Source organism: Mchenga conophoros, linkage group LG4 (assembly GCF_057382185.1).
Source record: "Mchenga conophoros isolate Kocher_MC1m ecotype Shallow Benthic linkage group LG4, M_conophoros_male_GT1.1, whole genome shotgun sequence".
Taxonomy (NCBI): Eukaryota; Metazoa; Chordata; class Actinopteri; order Cichliformes; family Cichlidae; genus Mchenga; species Mchenga conophoros.
The window spans coordinates 2,738,985-2,761,004 of NC_140529.1; the positions used below are offsets into that span (position 1 = coordinate 2,738,985).

The 22,020-nt window shown below is 42.2% G+C and overlaps 2 protein-coding genes across 2 annotated transcripts in view; both read right to left on the bottom strand.

Moving 5' to 3' along the window:
• Positions 1-373: 373 nt before the first annotated feature.
• The window catches only part of LOC146575273 (protein NLRC3-like), a 132,893-nt gene continuing 111,246 nt past the window's right edge, over positions 374-22,020 (bottom strand). The window contains exon 10 of the mRNA XM_085269947.1: positions 374-566. Coding sequence (XP_085126073.1) covers positions 374-566 — 193 coding nt within the window. The remainder of the gene's footprint in view (positions 567-22,020) is intronic.
• LOC146575274 (uncharacterized) lies at positions 11,978-13,625 on the bottom strand. The gene is made up of 3 exons (XM_085269973.1): positions 13,502-13,625; positions 13,145-13,246; positions 11,978-12,152 (listed from the first exon to the last, which is right to left on the bottom strand). The coding sequence occupies exons 1-3, from the start codon at positions 13,615-13,617 to the stop codon at positions 11,984-11,986; spliced, it is 387 nt and encodes a 128-aa protein (XP_085126099.1). The 5' UTR covers positions 13,618-13,625; the 3' UTR covers positions 11,978-11,983.

The following is a 22,020-nucleotide window of genomic DNA, read 5'->3' on the forward strand; positions in this document are numbered from 1 at the left end:
ATGATTCACAGCCTTGTTTCATCCTTCTGTCAGTGTCACTGACTGTCACTGTGACTGTGGACATACAGCATGGGAAACACACACATGGCTGATACTTGTATCTAAAGTTACAAAATGTCTCTGTCCAAATATTACCTAACTGTAAGTCTACTTTTAATGAAACTCTCAACATGACTTATCAGTTATCATTAATGTTCCTGCAAACAGTCTCCTTGAAGACCCCCTACATAAATATCCATGTACTATCCAGCTAGACTAGTGTGTCTGTCCCTGAAAATATTCCTGCATGTGTGATTGTTCATGTCTCATCTGCAGGAAACAAACAGGAAGTGAGTGAAAGACACAGGAAATGATTCCAGTTCTTCCTCCTATATCAGACATTCTCTCCATACCTGAGAGTGTCCAGTCTCCAGCCTGGATCCTTCAGTCCAGCCGACAGAAGCTTCATTCCTGAGTCACCTGGATGATTGTAGCTCAGGTCCAGCTCTCTCAGATGGGAGGGGTTGGAGGTCAGAGCTGAGGCCAGAGAAGTACAGCCTTCCTCTGTGATCAGACAGCCTGACAGACTGCAGACACACAAAACAACAATCCATCTGTTATCCATCTCTATAGCAGCATAACTAAGTGATGGTTCAGGGTCACCTGATCCAGCTCTAACTATAAGTTTTATCAAAAAGGAAAGTTTGAAGCTGATCGTCAAAGTAGAGAGGGTGTCTGTCTCCTGAACTCAAACTGGGAGCTGCTTCCACACCCAGTCCAACATAGCCAGGCTTTCTTTGCTGCTTTGACAAAACCTCAAATCCCAGTCAGAGATGGTGAGCATCATCACAGTGATGATCATTTCTCTGTTAACCCAGGCTTTCTGCTTCAGGATCTGTGCACGCTCACAGAACAAGGAGACCTTTAAACATCATTTCACTAAATGGATGGACTGAGCTCAGCCTACAGATGAACTGGATAAATAAAGATTTGACCTCAGTGTGCTCAGTGTTCCTGTCTATTCCTAACATATTCCTAACATGATAGCTGCACTTTAGAGCTCTAAAACTGGAACTGACACATATTTAAACTCCACATGTTACTCAGTACATCCAGTTCTGACACTCGCCCACAGTCCAACAAAGGAAACATGGAGATCACATCAGTTTGTCACCAAAGTCTAATTATTCCAGAGGGCAGTGTTGATACAACTAAAGTTATTTTTAAGCAAAGTTGAGTTTTTTATTGTCGCAGTACTTCATGTCTGAAGTATCATTTAAATGCATTACACGCTGTTGATGGCAGCAAACAAACCACCCAAACAAACAGAGGTGGGAGGCTTGGGCAGACTACGTAGGATCAGCTTGTGGGAGGAGTCAGGATAAAACCAAAGAAAGACAAGCTAACAAACACCACAGTGAAGTGAGTAGCTACAAACTGCAGGCCGATTAGTGTTGTTGAAGAAGTCGGTCTGAGGAACGTTCTTAGGATCAACAAATGACGGCATGTATGAGCCTCCCTCAAGACGCACCATCACAAGAAGAACACATGAGCTGTAGAAAAAGGAGAGACTACGAAAGCCACGGCGTTACAACGTGCACCAGCTGTTGGTCTCTCTGTAGACCTGGGAGTTATAGTACATGATATTAATGAAGACTGGGAGCTGCGTTCTATAGCAAACAATTTGTTATGAGGTAATCAGCTGATCTTAGTTTAACCGGAAGCCCTTCACAATAATTGCAAAGCCTTTATTTTGTACAACTACCATCAGTTCGTCTGTACTGATGGTAACTTAAAGTCACACTAATGTCGTTTAGTTTCTATAGTTTATGTAGTGGAAGTATACTACAGTACCCTGATCACTGATAGGACAGATTTATGTAGATATACACCTTTGTGTTTAACATTACTGCATTATAGTACTGTGATCTTTGTCCTTATATATGGCTATATTAGCTATACTGATGTACGTACATATAACTGGATATGTAACTTATCTATTCATCTTATTTGTCATGTATTTGTATTGTGTACTTCCTTTTTGTAAGAAACCACACACGTGATCACAGCCACAAGAATCAATCAGTGAAAGAATAAAGTGTCTCAAACCAAACCTTAAGCTCCTTATTCCACACGCTGGGCCTTCAGTGGTGTTCTGGCTGACACACCAGAGTGACTGGAGTGCTAAAGAGTGAATCGGACACACCAGTGTCATCTCTGATATCTCCACTACATTTAATCGTCCTTCAGCTTGTGGCTGCCGTTAGCTGGTCTGCTAGTTAGCTGATTTGCTATTTAGCCGGTGTGCTAGTTAGCTGGTGTGCTAGTTAGCCGGTTCGCTAGTCAGCTGGTGTGCTGACCAGCGAACCAGTAGGTTACAAGATGAGCTTGTCTGTCTGATGAGCCAGCTCTCTCTGTCTTGGTCATTTTGTCCTTGGGCAAAACCTAACCTACCACTACAACTGTAGCTTACCTCCACCAGTGTGTGAATGTGAGAGTGAATGAATACAGGGAGTGCAGAATTATTAGGCAAATGAGTATTTTGTCCACATCATCCTCTTCATGCATGTTGTCTTACTCCAAGCTGTATAGGCTCGAAAGCCTACTACCAATTAAGCATATTAGGTGATGTGCATCTCTGTAATGAGAAGGGGTGTGGTCTAATGACATCAACACCCTATATCAGGTGTGCAGAATTATTAGGTAACGTCCTTTCCTTTGGCAAAATGGGTCAAAAGAAGGACTTCACAGGCTCAGAAAAGTCAAAAATAGTGAGATATCTTGCAGAGGGATGCAGCAGTCTCAAAATTGCAAAGCTTCTGAAGCGTGATCATCGAACAATCAAGCGTTTCATTCAAAATAGTCAACAGGGTCGCAAGAAGCGTGTGGAAAAACCAAGGAGCAAAATAACTGCCCATGAACTGAGAAAAGTCAAGCGTGCAGCTGCCAAGATGCCACTTGCCACCAGTTTGGCCATATTTCAGAGCTGCAACATCACTGGAGTGCCCAAAAGCACAAGGTGTGCAATACTCAGAGACATGGCCAAGGTAAGAAAGGCTGAAAGACGACCACCACTGAACAAGACACACAAGCTGAAACGTCAAGACTGGGCCAAGAAATATCTCAAGACTGGTTTTTCTAAGGTTTTATGGACTGATGAAATGAGAGTGAGTCTTGATGGGCCAGATGGATGGGCACGTGGCTGGATTGGTAAAGGGCAGAGAGCTCCAGTCCCACTCAGACGCCAGCAAGGTGGAGGTGGAGTACTGGTTTGGGCTGGTATCATCAAAGATGAGCTTGTGGGGCCTTTTCGGGTTGAGGATGGAGTCAAGCTCAACTCCCAGTCCTACTGCCAGTTTCTGGAAGACACCTTCTTCAAGCAGTGGTACAGGAAGAAGTCTGCATCCTTCAAGAAAAACATGATTTTCATGCAGGACAATGCTCCATCACACGTGTCCAAGTACTCCACAGCGTGGCTGGCAAGAAAGGGTATAAAAGAAGAAAAACTAATGACATGGCCTCCTTGTTCACCTGATCTGAACCCCATTGAGAACCTGTGGTCCATCATCAAATGTGAGATTTACAAGGAGGGAAAACAGTACACCTCTCTGAACAGTGTCTGGGAGGCTGTGGTTGCTGCTGCACGCAATGTTGATGGTGAACAGATCAAAACACTGACAGAATCCATGGATGGCAGGCTTTTGAGTGTCCTTGCAAAGAAAGGTGGCTATATTGGTCGCTGATTTGTTTTTGTTTTGTTTTTGAATGTCAGAAATGTATATTTGTGAATGTGGAGATGTTATATTGGTTTCACTGGTAAAAATAAATAATTGAAATGGGTATATATTTGTTTTTTGTTAAGTTGCCTAATAATTATGCACAGTAATAGTCACCTGCACACACAGATATCCCCCTAAAATAGCTAAAACTAAAAACAAACTAAAAACTACTTCCAAAAACATTCAGCTTTGATATTAATGAGTTTTTTGGGTTCATTGAGAACATGGTTGTTGTTCAATAATAACATTATTCCTCAAAAATACAACTTGCCTAATAATTCTGCACTCCCTGTAGTGGGATTGTAAAGGGTCTTTGAGGGTCTCGAAAAGCGCTATATAAATGCAATCCATTATTATTATTAAGAGCATCTTTAGGCCTGACTGTGCTCATCCTTCCTCCAACCTCTCCTTACCAAAGATAACAACTACATCAGTATTAGCTCAATAACAATTTCTGCAATTCAATTGTGGACATTCATTTTTAAACCTTGTGTAAAACGATAAAACCTCAAAGTCTGAGCATTATTCTTTGTGCAAACAGCTCTTGCAGGTTCCCCCGGACTTAGGTTATTTTTATTATTTAATTACTTTCCTTTAAGCAGCTGTTCAGGCTACTAAACTCATCCCAGAAATAACAAGTGACACCATTAATAGTAGAGGTGGGAATCACCATACAACTCGCGATACGATATTATCACAATACTTAACGCACGATACGATATTATTGCGATTTTTTAAAATATTTTGCGATATTTAAATTCTGCACATAAAGGTAAACTTTATCAATATTCATTTTATCTAATATCAAAGTCTCACACTCAGTCTTTCTCTCATTTCAGTCAGTTTTATTGTTGACAAACTGAACGGTTTGTATTACAGTCTAGTCCAACTTAACTGAATGCAACCATCTGGTACAATTACAGCTATTCTGAACTATGCAATTTATGAAAACTATGCAGCCCCTTCAGCAACTGAAGAATTTGAAAGTAAATTTAAAAAAATATATAATTTTACATTAAATAAAAAAGTTTCAAACTTAATTAAAATTAAACATGTCTTAAATTAAAATAAGTAAACTGTCATGTTTATTGCTGCCAAAAAAAAAGTTAAACACATTTGGACAGTGAAGGAATGTCAGGATTGTTGCTCAGAAAAAGGATCAACATGCTCTGAAGTCAACATGCTCTGACTCCAGAGCATGTTGACTTCAGAGAAAAAATTGTTTGTAACAAAATATCGATTTCTGCTGTCCCTGTATCGATACATTATTAGCAAACAAAATATCACGATACTACACAGTATCGATTTTTTCCCCCACCCCTAATTAATAGTGGAGCTAACTTTAACAGGTGAAACTGATTTGACCTATAAGGCTACTGCAGTTACTTCTTATCAGGTTTAGTAGGGAAGACATCTGGATGAGGTAGTTAGTAGTATGTAGTTAGTACCGGGCGACTCCCCTCCCCCACATCGGCACCAGAACCCTGTATTATCTACAGGGTAAGACTGCCTGTTTTATCAAACTATGGCCATTACTACTGTGATCATTTGCAGCCCAGTGTGCCGCTCTCTCTGCTGGGATGAACCACTGGAGCTCACCCAGTCATCCCTCTCTTTCTCTCAAGAAGAAGTGAAATAAATATATTTATTATGTTACGAGTCTAATATTCTTTAAATCAAACTGTAATGAATAAATCAAGCAAGAAGATTTGGTGGCTCCACGTGTTGTAGAAGAAAAGATAAACATCTCATTTTGAGAAATCAGCCTTTAAAATTAAGTACTGTGAATAAAAAACAAACAGCGAGCCAATCAGCAGTCGCCAATATCCTCCTAATTTCATTCACAAAGAAATCAAATATATATATTATGGGCCCAAAGGAGCCTAAATCTTTAAATTAGGCAGTACATGAAGTATTTTTTTAAATAAACAAAGACATGACTATAACAACTTTTAGTAATTCAGAGTCCAATTATCCACTCAAATGTGAATAAAAGTTCACTTGACAGCTGTAAAAGTTACCTGTTTATACAATAATATAAATCACATTTCAAATGATCATCTGTGGAAAAGTTTGAATCCTGACCTGAGAGTTTCCACTGCACACTGTGAACTCTTTAGTCCAGCGGACAGAAGCTTCACTCCTGAATCCTGCAGGTCAGAGTTACTCAGGTCCAGCTCTCTCAGACTGGAGGACTGGGAGCTGAGGACTGAGGACAGAGCTTCACAGCTTCTCTCTGACAGGTTACAGCCACTCAGTCTGAAAAATAAAAGACAATCTATAAAACAAGTACTCATGTAGAGTTTGTTAATACATTTCACAACATTAAATGTTGACTTTCTATTTTTAAAGAAAACAAAGATACTAAGATACAACATCATATGTATGAACTTTAATTAATAATTCTAAAAACTAAATGTTTTCTGATCTGACCTCAGAGTATTCAGTTTACAGTTTAAACGTTGTAGTCCAGCAGACAGAAGCTTCACTCCTGAATCCTGCAGCTTTCTGAAACTCAGGTCCAGCTCTGTCAGACTAGAGGACTGCGAGCTGAGAACTGAGGACAGAGCTTCACAGTTTTCCTCTGAGAGTTCACAGATGTTAAGTCTGAAGATAAAAACATGAATAAAGATTGTTGTTAAAGTGTAATCAAGGTGCAATAGCTTATTGTCTTGTGCTGAGCAGGTTAGTAAAACTTCCGTTTAACTTTGAAATAAAATAAAAATGCTATGAAACAAGGATAACTGGATAAAGATATAAACAAAAACAAACATCAAACACATAAACAAACAGAACTAAACATAATACAAATTGATCTGACCTCAGAACATTCAGTTTGGCATGTGGACTCTCCACTGCAGCAGACAGAAGCTTTACTGCTGAAGCCTTCAGGCTGTTGGTACTCAGGTCCAGCTCTCTCAGACTACAGGACTGGGAGCTGACCACTGACAACAAATTTTCACAGCCTTCCTCTGAGACGTTACAGCTGCTCAGTCTGAGAGAGAAAGGGAAAAAACCACAACAAAAAAAACAAACAATATATGTGATCAAATTAAATTTGTTTATATGTTGAACCCTTTTTTTAAAAAATTTATTTAAACCTATGAGACTATGAGTGCTACCAGTCCAGTGCACATGATTGGTACCTTGATGGTACCTTGCTCAGGGGTACCACAAGGTAACTATTCGGTGGATTCGACCCCTGACCTTATGATCATGGGGCGACCACTCTGCCTACTGAGCTAATAATTCTGTGTACACTGTCATACAATATTAACTAAAACAATTATTTTAGAAAATTTTAGTAATTCAATAATCATGCTCATTACCTGTGTATTGTGAATAACACTGGATTTTAAACACTAGCTGTATAAAACTCTTCCTGTTAAAGGTGTGTATAAAGGAGATGAGCTGAAATGCAGACTTCATGGAGAATGTTTGCTGTCAGGATATATCAAAGACAAAGCAGAGATCCATCCAGTCTCTTCCACTAAGCCCACAGAGGGACAGACAACCACTCTCACTCACACCTGCATGAAGTTTAGATCACCAGGTAACCTAACTGCATGTCTGTGGACAGTGGGAGGAAACTGTAGAGGACCCAGAGTGAACCCACTGTAATTCTGTGATAACACTGGTTATGGAAGCCTTACAGTTACATATGGTTACTGACAAGAAACACGACCTTAGAGGCAATTTCAGTAATGAAGACCGAGTTTCTCCCTCCATACAGGATGAAAACATGACAGCACAGCAGAGATTTATATTTAAAAAGGGAGGGTGTGCACTGAAAGTGAGATACAAACTTGAACTTAAATTATGAACATCAGAAAAAGATGTAGGTGAAGTCTGGCAGGTGAAGTTTGTGCTTTAGAATAAAACAACCAAACTCCTGGAGTTGGAGACAAATGAACAAGCTGAGGATAATAAACCTGTCAGAGGGGCTGAAGCATCAGAGCTCATGTTCTTATAGGCTGGGTCTGGATTGTCCTTTGATAAGAGTTACAGAACAAAGTGTGTTTTAGAAATGCTGGAGTGAAACATTAAAACTACCATATATTTACCGAGTGACTGATGATCATTTAATTCACTATTTTAAAAAAAATGTTACAGTGCTCTTTGAACTCAGCATTTCTGATTTATTTCCCATGATTTTAACAATGAAGCGATGACAACATGTTTACTCACAGAGCTTTGTTGGAGGCTTTGACCACTGGCAGCAGCCTCAGAAGAGCCTCCTCTGAAGCAGAGTATTTCTTCAGGTCAAACACATCCAGATCTTCTTCTGATGACAGTAAGATGAAGACCAGAGCTGACCACTGAGCAGGAGACAGTTTATCTGTGGAGAGACTTCCTGATCTCAGGGACTGTTGGATCTCCTCCACTAGAGAACGATCATCCAGTTCATTCAGACAGTGGATCAGATTGATGCTTTTCTCTGCAGACAGATTCTCACTGAGCTTCTTCTTGATGTACTGGACTGTTTCCTGATTGGTCAGTGAGCTACTTCCTGTCTGTGTCATCAGGGCTCGTAGGAGAGTCTGATTGGTCTGCAGGGAAAGACCCAGGAGGAAGCGGAGGAACAAGTCCAGGTGTCCATTTGGACTCTGTAAGGCCTTGTTCACAGCACTCTGGTAGAAGTGTTTCTTTGCAGATTCTTCTGTTTCAGACTTCTTGGATGTTGTTTGTTGTTGTTCCAGCAGATTGAGTCCAGAGTTGATGAAGGTCAGATGGACATGAAGAGCAGCCAGAAACTCCTGAACACTCAGATGGATGAAGCAGAACACCTTGTCCTGGTACAGTCCGCTCTCCTCTTTAAAGATCTGTGTGAACACTCCTGAGTACACTGAGGCTGCTCTGATATCGATGCCACACTCTGTCAGGTCTGGTTCATAGAAGATCAGGTTTCCTTTCTGCAGCTGATCAAAAGCCAGTTTTCCCAGAGACTCCATCATCTTCCTGCTCTCTGGACTCCAGTGTGGATCTGTCTCAGCTCCTCCATCATACTTGACCTTCTTCACTTTGGCCTGAACCACCAGGAAGTGGATGTACATCTCAGTCAGGGTCTTGGGCAGCTGTCCTCCCTCTCTGGTTTCCAGCACATCCTCCAGAACTGTAGCAGTGATCCAGCAGAAGACTGGGATGTGACACATGATGTGGAGGCTTCGTGATGTCTTGATGTGGGAGATGATCCTGCTGGCCTGCTTCTTATCTCTGAATCTCTTCCTGAAGTACTCCTCCTTCTGTGGGTCAGTGAACCCTCTGACCTCTGTCACCATGCCAACACAGTCAGGAGGGATCTGATTGGCTGCTGCAGGTCGTGTGGTTATCCAGAGGCGAGCAGAGGGAAGCAGTTTCCCCCTGATGAGGTTTATCAGCAGCACATCCACTGAGGTGGACTTTCTAGGGTCAGTTAGGATTGTAGTTTTGTGGAAGTCCAGAGGAAGGCGACACTCATCCAGACCATCAAAGATGAACACAACCTGGAAGTCTTCAAAGCTGCAGATTCCTGCTTCTTTGGTTTCAGTAAAGAAGTGATGAACAAGTCCCACCAAGCTGAACTTTTCCTCTTTCAGCACATTCAGCTCTCTGAAAGTGAATGGAAATATGAACTGGATGTCCTGGTTGGCTTTGTCTTCAGCCCAGTCCAGGCTGTATTTCTGTGTTAAGACTGTTTTCCCAATGCCAGCCACTCCCTTTGTCAGCACTGTTCTGATTGGTTCATCTCTTCCAGGTGAGGCTTTAAAGATGTCTTCTTGTCTGATGGTTGTTTCTGGTCTGTCTGGTTTCCTGGATGCTGTTTCAATCTGTCTGACCTCATGTTCATCATTGACCTCTGCAGTCCCTCCCTCTGTGATGTAGAGCTCTGTGTAGATCTGATTCAGGAGGGTTGGGTTTCCTGCTTTAGCGATGCCCTCAAACACACACTGGAACTTCTTCTTCAGGGTGGATTTAAGGTTACGATGACAAACAGCAGCTGGAAGTTCTGAATAATAATAATAAAAATACAACTTTAACAATCATATTTTACAAAATGCTGATGACAATTTCTGACCCACTGAGAAATGACTGAACACACTGGTGCCACAAGTCTCATTTATCCAGCAGCTTAAATCTTTAGATAAATCCTCTTACGTCTCTGCAGACGGTCAGCCAGCTCCTCCTGCTTCATTCTCCTCAGGAAGTCCACTGTGATCTTCACAAATGCCTCTCTGCTGCTCCTCTGCTCATCATCCTCCCTCTGAAACTCCAAGCACTGGGGCTTATTTGGATTCAGAGCCTTCTGGATCTTCTTCAGCTCGTTCTTCACAAAAGTGATGATGTTGTCCTCCAGCAGCTGGAACAGAATATTTATGAATGACCCACCACTCTGAACTTTAGTCCACACAACATCCACTTCTTTACCATCAAGGGGCATATCATCCACGAACTCTTTACCAATTATAAGTTTGACTTTATCTGATTAACTGAGACTTTGTCCACAACTCCATGATCCCAAAACGTTGATGCTGTTCATATGAATGCAGCGATTTCAGTGGGAGAAACATTTCACTGGTGTTCAGAGCTGAACTACCAACAGGTTGATGATCAAAGCCAGAAACTTGGAGATGTTTCAGGTGACTGAGTTGATCGTACAGACAACTGGTCTTAAAGGTTCACTCTGTTTACGCATACAGATCAGTATTTAAGGTTTGACTCTCATCATCCACTGGGGCACAAACTGGGCGTCATCAGGACACTACAACACAGAACAAACACCATCCCCACAGACACAGCAGCCAGCGAAGCAGAAGAACATCACATCAAGAAGGTCCTGAGTAAATGTGAACGCTGGTTTGAGGGCGGAGTCAAGGAGGCCATTTATGTGAAAAGGAAAGACCATCTCTGAATGGAGGAGGGGCCTAAGGGTACATTTGTCACCATCTTACATGCTGTGATTGCAGCCATTCCCCAGCTCTCTGTGAACTGGACTCATGACCATTGATCAACAACCATTGATCAATGGTCCTGACAATATGCGTACCAATGATCAATGAACTGACCTCCCAGCCCATTGTTCCTTCAGTGGGCTGGTTTCAGTCATACAAATGTCCTGTTTATGAGATTGAAACCTGCAGTCAGCTGAGACTGAAGAAGTCACCTGATGATGATGAAACGTTTCTCCCTCTGAAAACATCCAGATGAACAGAATCAAGCTTTTTGGGATTTACGTACCTGGATGATTGAGCATCAAGACACAACTCTGTGACTTTTCTCAGATGAATCAATCCTCTCCTCCAGCTTTGTTTACATCTACCAGCCCTGTGGCACTGCCCAGGGAAATAATCTATGTGAGAGGTGGAAAGTCATACAGGTGTCTGCTCCTGCCTTCAGTTATTTTATCTACTGTGTGTCAACTGGCTGAACCTCCTCCAACTGTCTACTGTCTCCCTAAACTCAACAATGACTTCGTGATCTATCCATTCTCTGACCAAACACATCCTGCTGCAGGAGGTTAACATAGCAGCCAATGATGATCCCACTCACTGTGAACAACACATTTGGACCTGATTTGCTGCTCTGGTTCACACGTGAACTTCCACTGCTGCTGTCACCAACTTGAGAGGCTCTACAGAAAAACTGGACTTGTCCATAAAAATCATAAACTACATTACAAGGACAGCATTGCTCAATCAACTCTAATTACTACTGACATGTTATCTCTTCTAACTAAGGTACAGACACTCAAACTTGCTGCTTTCAGTGAGAAGTCAAATGTCTGAATATGAGCTGGAAGCCGCTGAGAGTCCTCCTCCTTCCCGTGGGGTTTACTTTCTCTACTACTTTCAATATAAACACGCCCCTTTCATGCACCTGCAGAGGGCCACCAGCAGATGGAGCTGTCTTAAACAAATCCACTTGGATAGTTAGCTGTAGATGATTTTCTCAGTATGATTGTAGGACTTTGAGTTATTCTTTAGATTTATTTAAACTCCTATATTGTGCACAAGTGTTGAGCGACCCATAATTTCTCTGTACTTTTCATAAGAGCAGCCAGACTTTCAGCTAGTTTTTCTTTTTTAAGAGATCAAAGTTATTGAAGAAACAGTTATTCAGCTTCATTCCCACTGATCTCGACTACAAACTGTTTCACTTTGGTTTCTGTTTAAAGCCTCGATGTTTAAAACGTTTCCCTGTGATCACATTTGCACCGTCTGATTTCAAAGTTTGTTTCTTTTGGTCATTTAGTCCACAGAGTCCTTGGTGTTCTGAAAGGGACCTATAAATAAATGCATTATTATTAATATTAAAGTAGTTGTTGTACATGTACAGACCATAAATATGGAGTCCAGCTGTGTTTGATGCTGCTGGGCAGACTGACCACTGGGAACCTCTGAGCTCTGCTGGTCCACTCTGTGGAGGAACCATGAAGGATTAGATCAACACAGGATAAAGATCCAGGAGTTTCTGCTCAAATAACTTCATCTGAATCAAGTCTGTCAAGTTTTAAACTCTCAGATTGTGAACATATCAGTAATTTTCAGTCTGTTTTCATGGACGTCCTTTCAGTGGTGATGTCAGGGATGATTTTGAAGAAGCTCATCAAACTGAACCATCAGCAGATCACTGCTCCAAAACCAGAACATGATCCGAGTCTCCCTCCACCACCAGAACACCAGCTTTACTAACGTGGTAGATCAGTGTAGTACAGATCAATAACTGATGAGTCATTTGATCAAAATCACTGAGTGCTTCACGTCTGACCCTCTGATGCTTCTGTAGACATTTTGCATATTTAATGAATGTCTGACAGTTTTACATTCATTCTATGAACACAGTGGAAATGTTGTGTTATAGTCTCCATGTTGTTTCCAGCATCATAAATTCTTAAGTTCAGAAAATTAGATTCTTTCTTCACAGCTGAAAAACAACAACATTTATTCTCTATTGAAATCTGCATCGTCCACTCCAAAGGTCACAATCTGAAGGTAACATCTGGTTTTGTTCCCTGTGGTTAACTCTGAGCATCAGTATGGTGGGATTTATCCACTACATCCACACCACTGTGGTTCAGTGTTGTCCTGATGGAGTAACAGCAGCCAGTATGATCCAGGCTTTAGCTGCTGGGTCTCTGTGTGACCTCTCAGACTGTTTAACAGATCAGACACAAAGAGAATCAGAGCAGCTCTGTTCTTTAAAGACAAACATGAACCCACTCAGGTCACACTTTCCCCACAGATATGAGCATCACTGTCCTCAAACAGCAAATGACCAAGTCGAACATTTGGATCTTTTCTCTTTCATTGTTTTCTTTTTAATGAATCTTTGTAACAATCTGAGGATGTTTCAGGTCATATTTATCCAGGAAACACAAACATGTAAAGGAGTCATCACAGCTCTCTGACCTCGTTGCTCCAGGTTCACCACTGAAGTCTGGATTTTCATCTTTGGACCGGTCACTCCTCACAGACGGACAGCTGGACCCTGCAGACTGTGACCTCTGACCTCTGCAGACACAAACATGATTGAAGCAGCTGTGATCACACAGACTGCAGATAATGCAGCTGTTTCCTGTCAGTAACATCCTCTTAGATTAGAGTTCAGCTTTTTACAGGAAAACTGGACAAAACTGATTTTTGTTACAAACTCATTTTCATTTCCTCTCAGCTCACAAACACAGTCAGACAATCAACCAGAGTCAACACTGATTATAATGTCAGTGCAGAATTATTTCTGTTACTCAGTGAGTTCAGCTCTCTGACCTCGTTGCTCCAGGTTCACCACTGAACTCTGGATTATAATCTTTGGACCGGTCACTCCTCACAGACGGACAGCTGGACCCTGCAGACTCTGCTCTGTCCTCCTCTTCCTCCATCATCGTCTTCAGTCAGTCTGAGAGGTAAACCACAAACACTCAGTGAGTTCACATTAACAGGAGGAACTGAGTTACAGTCGCTGACCTCTGACCTGTCATGTGACCATGAAACCAGGTCAATATATCTGTAGGTTCAGTCATCCAGGTCATGTGATCTAAGGAGCTTGGAGAGAAAAGAGACGTCTTTAAGTTTCTGGAAGACGTTTCATCTGAGAAGCTTCTTCAGCTCTAAAACCAAACGGTGGAGAGTCCCAGATATTTAAACCGGAGAGGGAAAGAAAGCATGTCGCTGACCCACCACTGATGTTATTTCAAGGAGGAAACTGAGAGCCTTTGCACCAGGAGCACAAACATCAGCTCCAGCAATGATCCACTGATGTGTTTTTATTCCATGTATGAATGTTGTTATTGACAGAGATGACGTTTGTGTGTCAGTGATGCAGTGACTGTTGTTGTTACCTGTACAGGCTGGTTAGACTCTATGAAACAGATCATACAGATCTCTGCATGTTAGAAGAGACTATTAAAGGTCATGAATGAGACAAAGGCAGGGAGGCGTCCTTTACAGCTAAACAGCAGAGTGAGAGAACAGCCAGCACCTCTACATTTATCACATTATACAGCACATGTATGATACTGACAGGGATGAGAAGAATTTAGTGATTCTGATCCCATCATTGATATTACTTATTGATTCTCAGTAGCTCTGCTCTGACAGTCACCACCATCACTGAGCAGCATATCAAAGACATTTGTGCACATTAACTGCATGTTGTGGCTCAAATGTTTGTGCATGTTGGAGGCATTTCCTCTTTGTTGTGATCAGTGTTGGTCATTACTCAAAACAGTCATTATTACACATATTACACAGAACACTTTAATTAAAAGTAATGGAGTACGTTACTTCATTACTCCTCATAACATTACTTTGATGTTAAAATGAACAAATGAGCATGTAACAACATGAAGCTGAGGTACAGCCCCACACACCAACACAGATCCTGATGAGGTCACGTGATGTTTCTCTGAGTGTTTATGAACACAAATCAAAGATGAAACAGCACAAAGACACTTCAAAGTGATTCTACTGTAGAAACATGAACAGGTAGAAACCTGCAGCCTGACTGCTCATCACTTTGTTACCTGTTCAAGTTCAGCAGCAGCAGCTCACTTTATCACGGTGCTGGTCTGGGGTCAGTGTTTACTCAGCTTTAACCTCACTCTGGGTTCTTGGCTAGCCTAGCTTTAGCTTAGTGTTAGCATGCTGTGTGCTAGCTCAGCGTCAGAGCTCTGCAGGTGTCTCGTGTGTAAATATTAATCACAGTGACAGTAAAGGAGGTAAAGGGCTGTGACGTCATCACGTACGCTGCGTCCTCTGTGGGCTCTGAGTGAACTCAAAGTACAAACTACAAGTACACAAACACGAACGTAGCTCAGAGTGGCGGACACACTCGGCCTCGTTGGTCCAGCTGTGAGTCCGTTACCGTGAACTATGGAGCGGCAGATTTGTGCTGAACTAAGCTGCACACAGCTGATGTTAGCCAGGAAACATTACACACTGACTTTAATGGAGAGACCGGAAATACAAACACACACAGTTTGTTGTGTGAAGAAATCAAACACGAGCTGAACAAACAGTAAAGTTCCTAAAGACAAACTGTTAAAGGAGGAAACAAAGCAAACTTACAGTTTCTTCACACACCAACAACAAGCTCCACTCCACACCTGGACACTAAACACGGACACACAGGTGAGCTGCTTCCTGGGAGGAGGCGGGGCTCCACCTGAAACTCAGCACAGGTGGGAGGGGCTCAGCTCTGTGTGTGCTGATGTGTTAACTTTAAAAATATGCCGTCTGACTGCTCAGACTGAGTCAGAGTAAAGTTCACATGCTGACGTGTGGAGACATGAAACCTTGTTGTAGCTGCAGGTGTGAACACACTGATCCCAGATCAGCTCTGCTGTATTTGTAACATGAACATTTCTGCTGCAAAGCTTCAAATGTTCAGCATGTTTCTCTGTTTCCAGTCTATAGATCCAGTCACACTTTCTACCTTCACCTGTGCAGTAAAGACTGAGAGCAGAGCTGAAAGCAAGCGTCCAATCAGTGAGCAGCATCAACACCTGAGCTTCATTCAGACTCTGTTATTGAAGATGTTGTTGGTACAAAGTTCATCTGCTGCTCACATGAATCCATGAAAGATTTATTTCACTGAATGTTTCTTCAAAGCTCATTTCAACCTGTTGAAGTCATGAATGAAAGTGCAGACTGAGAGTGGATCACATGATGTTTGAGGTGTGTCATGTGACATGTTCAGTATTGTCACACATGTCTAGATTGTCCCTGATATCATAACTGCTCAAACACTGATGATTATATTTGAAGAATTATTCCTGATGGCAGCAAAGTTTGAATGGAGCTCTCTGTCTGTGCTGATTTGTCGCCCTCTGGAGGTCAAAGCACAAACTGCATGATGTCACTGTAACCACCACAGAGACAGGAAGTGTTTTTATGACTGAAACACTGAAATGATGCTAACGGCTGTCGTTAGGCTCACTGACAGCAGTGCTGATGTGTTCATGTCAAACACTGGCTCAGGTCAGACTCCTTCATCCTTCTCCAGCGTGAGGCCGCCCTCAGACCCACAGGAGCTCTGACCTTTGACCTCCTGACCCTAACCATTTTAGTCTTGTTGCATCTGCAAATCCATCCAAACTGTAGCCGAGCAAAAGAAGCTGGAAGTTGTTCTATGAATGATGTTGTTGAAGGAGCTTGGAAAGAAAAGCGTCTGGACTTCTTTAAGTTGCTTGAAGAGGGACATGGACGTCTTAACGCCCACTTACATCCTGGGACATTTGATCACAGGAAATCACATGATGGGGTGGGGCTAGATCTCACAATGGGTTCACCCAAAACCTTGGCTGATTGAGACCCACACCCGTTCTCACACCGTGGCTCGTGTGATTAGGTAGAGGATCAACAGGGGCTCCGTGTCCCTGAATTTAAACTGAATCTAAACACACCGTGCACAATGCCAAGTTAGATAATGGTTAAAAGAACAAGATAAGAATAAATAAAAAGATAAAATAAGGATAAAAAATAACTTAAAAAAATAAAATAAAAAGATAAATAACTGCAAATAAGTACAAATAAGTAACTGAAGACACGTGTGGTCTGCAGATGTCGATGTACATGGATGTACATGGAGTTTAATGTGCAAAATGAACTTAGTGTGCAAAGTGACCTGATGTGCAAACTGCAGTTTGAGGTCGGTCAGCTGTTCAGGAGTCTGATAGCAGTGGGGAAGATGGAGTTGTTGAGTCTGGATGTTCTAGATTTCACACTTCTGAACCTTCGTCTCGAGGGCAGAGGTGTGTCTCTCCTCTGGACTCTGTGATGGTAGCTGCTCTGCAGAGAGGGCAGCGGGGTCCTGATGATCTTCTCCACAGTTGTTATCACTCTCTGCAGGCGTTTGCGGTTTGCAGTAGTGCTGCCGTACCATGCAGTGATGCAGCTGTCAGGCTGCTCTCCACAGTGCAGCTGTAGAACCTGCTGAGGATCTTGGCCAACATACCAAATTTCCTCAGCCTCCTCAGGAAATACAGCAGCTGCTGAGCCTTCTTGACCAGCTGTGTGAGTTTGAGTCCCTCACTGACTCAAACTCCTTCAGTGACACTTGCAGCCTTGCAGATTAGTTTGCTGATCCTGATGCATCTCTGGAGCTGATGCTGTCCCCCAGCAGACAACAACAACATAGATGCTCTCACTAGTCCACTTTACCCTCTAATCACATCTCTGACATCTGCAGGTTGCTCCATAGAGACTCTTGTGCAATGCCAGGTGTTTGTGTTTGTCTGTAGGTACACATTAGATATGACCATAGACGCACACACACAAGTGAACACAGCAGCACAGATGGTTTCCACCTGCTTCCCTCTTTCTTCACACAACTGTGAGGATGATGAAGAGGTTTCAGGACGAGGTGGTCAGCAAGCACAGGATAAAGCAGGGCCATGAAACTCTCTGGTGCAGCAGATGTTTAATCAGACTCAGCTTTAGGCTTCTTTTCCCACCTGGCAGCAAAGTAACAGCTTCACTAATGTGAACAGTCACAATGTTAAACGTTTCTATATCTTCATATATTTTTATCTGTTGATGCTGCAGAATAAAGTCTGTTAACAGAGTGCAGGATGTGTAGAGCAGGTCCAGCTCTCCCTTTACTGTGTCCACTTTCATCAGCCCCTGTGAAGTGACACAGAGTGCATGTGTGTCTGTCAGCTGTTGTTTGTTGTGAAGGATGGAACAAATGAACACACACTTTTAGAGAAATCTGAAAAAGCAACACGTGCTTGGGCTCCTTCTGTGCTCGTCTTCATTAATGCTGATCTTTCTTTCCTGTTTGTTCTTTGGCACAAGCTTCAGTCTTTTCTCCCAGGGCTCCTTCACACTTAGAAACACACCTACATTCATTTATACACAAACATCATGAAACAAAGGCTTTGTAAAAGAGGACACGAGATCCTCTCTGAACAGCACATTCATATCAAACACAGGACTGAACAGGATATACTGAGTCTGTGCTGTTTTCATTGTTACTTGCTGAGTATTTTTCCAGTGTTTGAAATGTGACTCAAGTCTGATTCTTCTACTGTGTGTGAACTCTAAGCAGCTGCATTAAACAGCTGCTTTTCAAACCAGGCTCAATCCTATGACTCTGTGAATGTAAACTTTTGTCACCTGCATGAATAACAATCCTTGATCTAGTCAGGACTGCAGTGCTCCTGTGATCCCAGCTTATAGATGGAGGCTAGCATGAGAGGCTCAGCAGCTAAAGCAGCACACCTGGGTCTCCCAGCCTATTAAAAGCAGCCCTTTGCTTCACCTGCTTCACTAAACATTATTATTATTATTTAAGCAGAGTGGTGTGATTGATGTAGGCATTGCTGTGTGACAGGAGGACTTTTCTTGAAACAGCTCGTGTGACGTGAGCTGACGTAAAAACAGTGATGTTAGCTTGATTCTCTTGGCTAAAACTATTTTAAAAAGAGGGTCAATCATGCAAATCTGCCAATAGAAGCCAAAGTTACAGCCCCTCAGAGTTTAAAGAGAAAAGGCCCGTTTCCAACACTCGGTTGTGCAAAGGGAAACAGGCCCACAGTGCCTGAGTGTGTGGGTAATTCTTCAAATAATATTCAAAAGCAAACATTTTTAAGCATGTAAATAAAATTCAATCATTTCTGCTCTTCAATACCTAAGAAATGAAAACTGGCAGATGGTCCCAAAATGTGAAACGCCTGGCTATCTGTGCATTTAGTGCTGCAAGTTTTCACTGTTTACCTTCAGAAGCATAAATCTCTGCACAGATAATGTTCATATGTGGATTCCTGGTTTTCTGCAGTTAATTGTGACCCAAAGCGTATTTTTAAAGTGGTTCCAGGCAATAAAGTCTAAAAATAAATACATCTACTTCCTTTTTCTGTGTTCCAGCCTCAGTGACTCTGACACAGTGCTGTAATATTTACACCTCTGATGAAAACAGAGTTTGTAGTTGCAGAGAAATACTCGACTCATTTTGGGCATTTACGAGCAGGAACCTCAGAAAGCCCCTCGCTGCTTCACTGGTTAAGAAGCAAAGCAAACATTAGTTCACAGTGATGTTAATTAAGGCCCAAAGTTTAGGAACGAACGTCAGCACTTCACTAATGAATGTAATGCTGATTCATGTGCTTGTTTTGTAATGTGCATGTTGTGCGTTGCTATTTCCCATATTCTTTGGCACTGATAGATGAAGAGTCTCAGGCAGGACCGAGGCTGCCAGCTGCTGACAGTGAGCAGGGAGAGAGCAGCAGAAGCTGGGCAAGAGCAGGGCACCTTCAGCCCCCTTCATCAGTCAGAAATCATTTGGGTGTCTGTGTGAAATGTCTGATTTTTAAAATCTTTTTGTAGACATATTTATTAAATGTTTAACAATTATATAGAAGAAAGACAATGTAAAGAACAAAACATGACAAAACCAAAATGAGTTGAAGTTATGAACTGTTTCTGAGAGACAAATAACACCAGGATCCTTTTTGTGTAGCTGACAGCTGGTAACTGTGCAGGGGCGGGTCTAGCAAAGTGTTGCCAGGGGGGCAGGTAGGGCATTAACAGGGAGAGGGGGGCACAAAGAAATACTTTTCTTTCTTATTCTCATTTAAAATGTCGAGCTTTTAATAAATAATTATCTGAATCTTACAACAAACGTTTTCATCTGATGTAAAATGTATAGAAATCCATTATTGTACATAGTCATTTTTTAGGGTCCCATCATAATTTCTTCAGAAGTAAGTACTGCATATGATGCCAGTGTTTCCCACATTTTCTAGATTCTGCACCAGTACTGTGTGTAAAATGCATCAAAAAGTCCGTTTGATTCTTTCTCAGCTGTCTTTCTGTCTCCTTTCACTTTTTAAAGGTTGCCATGTTAGAAAACATATTTTGCCCTGCCGTGCTGTTTATTGATGTGGCAAATGAAAGGTTTATGAAAACATATCTAAATCTGTCATCAGTAATCAGCAATGATCATGTCTCACCTCTAGTCTCTGTCTTAATGTCAGGTTTCCACCGTGTGTTGTAGATGTTCAGGAGGTTAACTCGACCAACAGTCTACTTCCTGTTTAGAATACCAGGACAGGGAGGATGGTGCAGGTTTAAGTTTATTAGACTGATGCATGTATACCAACAAGACAGCGTCCATCACTGTGACAACAGCGTTTGTTTTCATTCAAAGGCTTCATGGTTTTTCCTTTAATACCTGGGGGGCCGGTCTCCAGTCAAAATGCCCGGGACCATTTTTTGTCCCAGTCCAGCCCTGGTGTCAGATCTGCATGCAGTGTCAATGAGACGATCAACAACAGATCAGACAAAACACTCAGGCGGACACTCCTCTGTAGAAGGAAACATGGAAAGTGTGAGGTAATCAGTGCACAACATCACTTTGTATTTCAGGCTGTTTTTATATAGAACTTCAGCACCAATGTAAAAGTTCTGGTTTGAGGAAGATGAAGAACATTTTCAGGAAGGATGCCGTCTGCAAGCAGAGCTGCTTGAACCTCAGCGCTGAGGTCCAGACTACTTCCTGTGAAGCCACGTGATGTAAATCTGCTGCTGTAACTTCACAGTTTACTGAAGCTAAATGCAACGTTACCATATAATCTGTTTTCAACAAAGGTTTCACTCCGTCCGGTGTTGATGGAATGATTCAGGCCGTACTCGTCAGGCTTCCCGTCGACCACACGCATTTCAGTCACAAACCCCGTGACTGACAACAAGGGAAACAGCAGAAGAAAAGATGTGAAAAATACTGGATGATGATGATGGAGGATTAACCGCGGTGGTTAAACTGTTTCCTGTCTTTGTGGGCGTACTCACAGGGAAGTTTCCAGGCACGTCAGTCTTGGTGGCTAAAGTCTCCATTTTCCAACATGTATCGCTACAGGTGCAAAGACACAACATTAATCATCAGTGTAAATATTTTAATGCTGTCCAAACGGTGTTTGCTTTGTCTGTCCTCTCGCGCTCACAGAGGAAACGAGGACGCCACCTTCAACCCATCTTCAGTTGGCTCAACCATGGCCGGACTTCCTGTTGGCTTTGTGACAGCAAACCACTTGAAATGAGAGCAAACTGCAGTCAAGCACCACTTACAGCAACCTGTGGACACGCAAATGGAAAGCACTGAGAATCATACAGAAGCATAAGAGCTGTTTATTGTAACACGTGTGTGTGTGTGTGTGTGTGTGTGTGTGTGTGTGTGTGTGTGTGTGCACATTAATAACACACTGATGTATGTTAGTTTGATTTATGCTATATCTGAGAAAACAACTGCAGAATTTTACATCAAAGTTTCCAAAGCTGATGTTTTGTTGTTCACTCTGTTTTATATTCATATAGTTTGTTGTTTTTAAATCAGTGGACAAAATAAATATTATCACACAAAATCCAGGGTGAAACATAACCAAATAACCTAAATGGTGAAGTCATTATAGAAGTACATGTTGCAAAGGTCAGCCTCCTGTATAGACTGCTAAACTGTCTGGGGGGGCCCTGCCTGTCCTCGTTGGATAAGCTCCACCCCTTTTCCATAAGACGGAGACATTTGTATGAAAATAGATGGGCAGTAAAATAAAAAATATTATGGATGACTCTGTAAATCAAAGTCGGCCTGAGGCAGAAGCAGAAACCATGAGGAGCACAGCACCACTCCCAGAAGGGCACGAAGTGAAGCCATAGCTGCTGAAGAGTGAAGACGTGATGATGGAGGAGATCACAGATGAAGATCTGCTGCCTGCTGACTCTTTATATAGAAGAGTGAGACTATCTCCCCACCAGCAGCTGCACTTATACAAACCCCAGGTGCTGGGATG

Coding starts and splice junctions, on each gene's coding strand:
- LOC146575274 (XM_085269973.1), bottom strand. CDS start 13,617: ATGATGGAGGAAGAGGAGGACAGAGCAGAGTCTGCAGGGTCCAGCTGT. Junction 13,247..13,501: donor GGTGAACCTGGAGCAACGAG/GTCAGAGAGCTG, acceptor TTGTGTCTGCAG/AGGTCAGAGGTCACAGTCTG. Junction 12,153..13,144: donor GGTGAACCTGGAGCAACGAG/GTCAGAGAGCTG, acceptor GTTCCTCCACAG/AGTGGACCAGCAGAGCTCAG.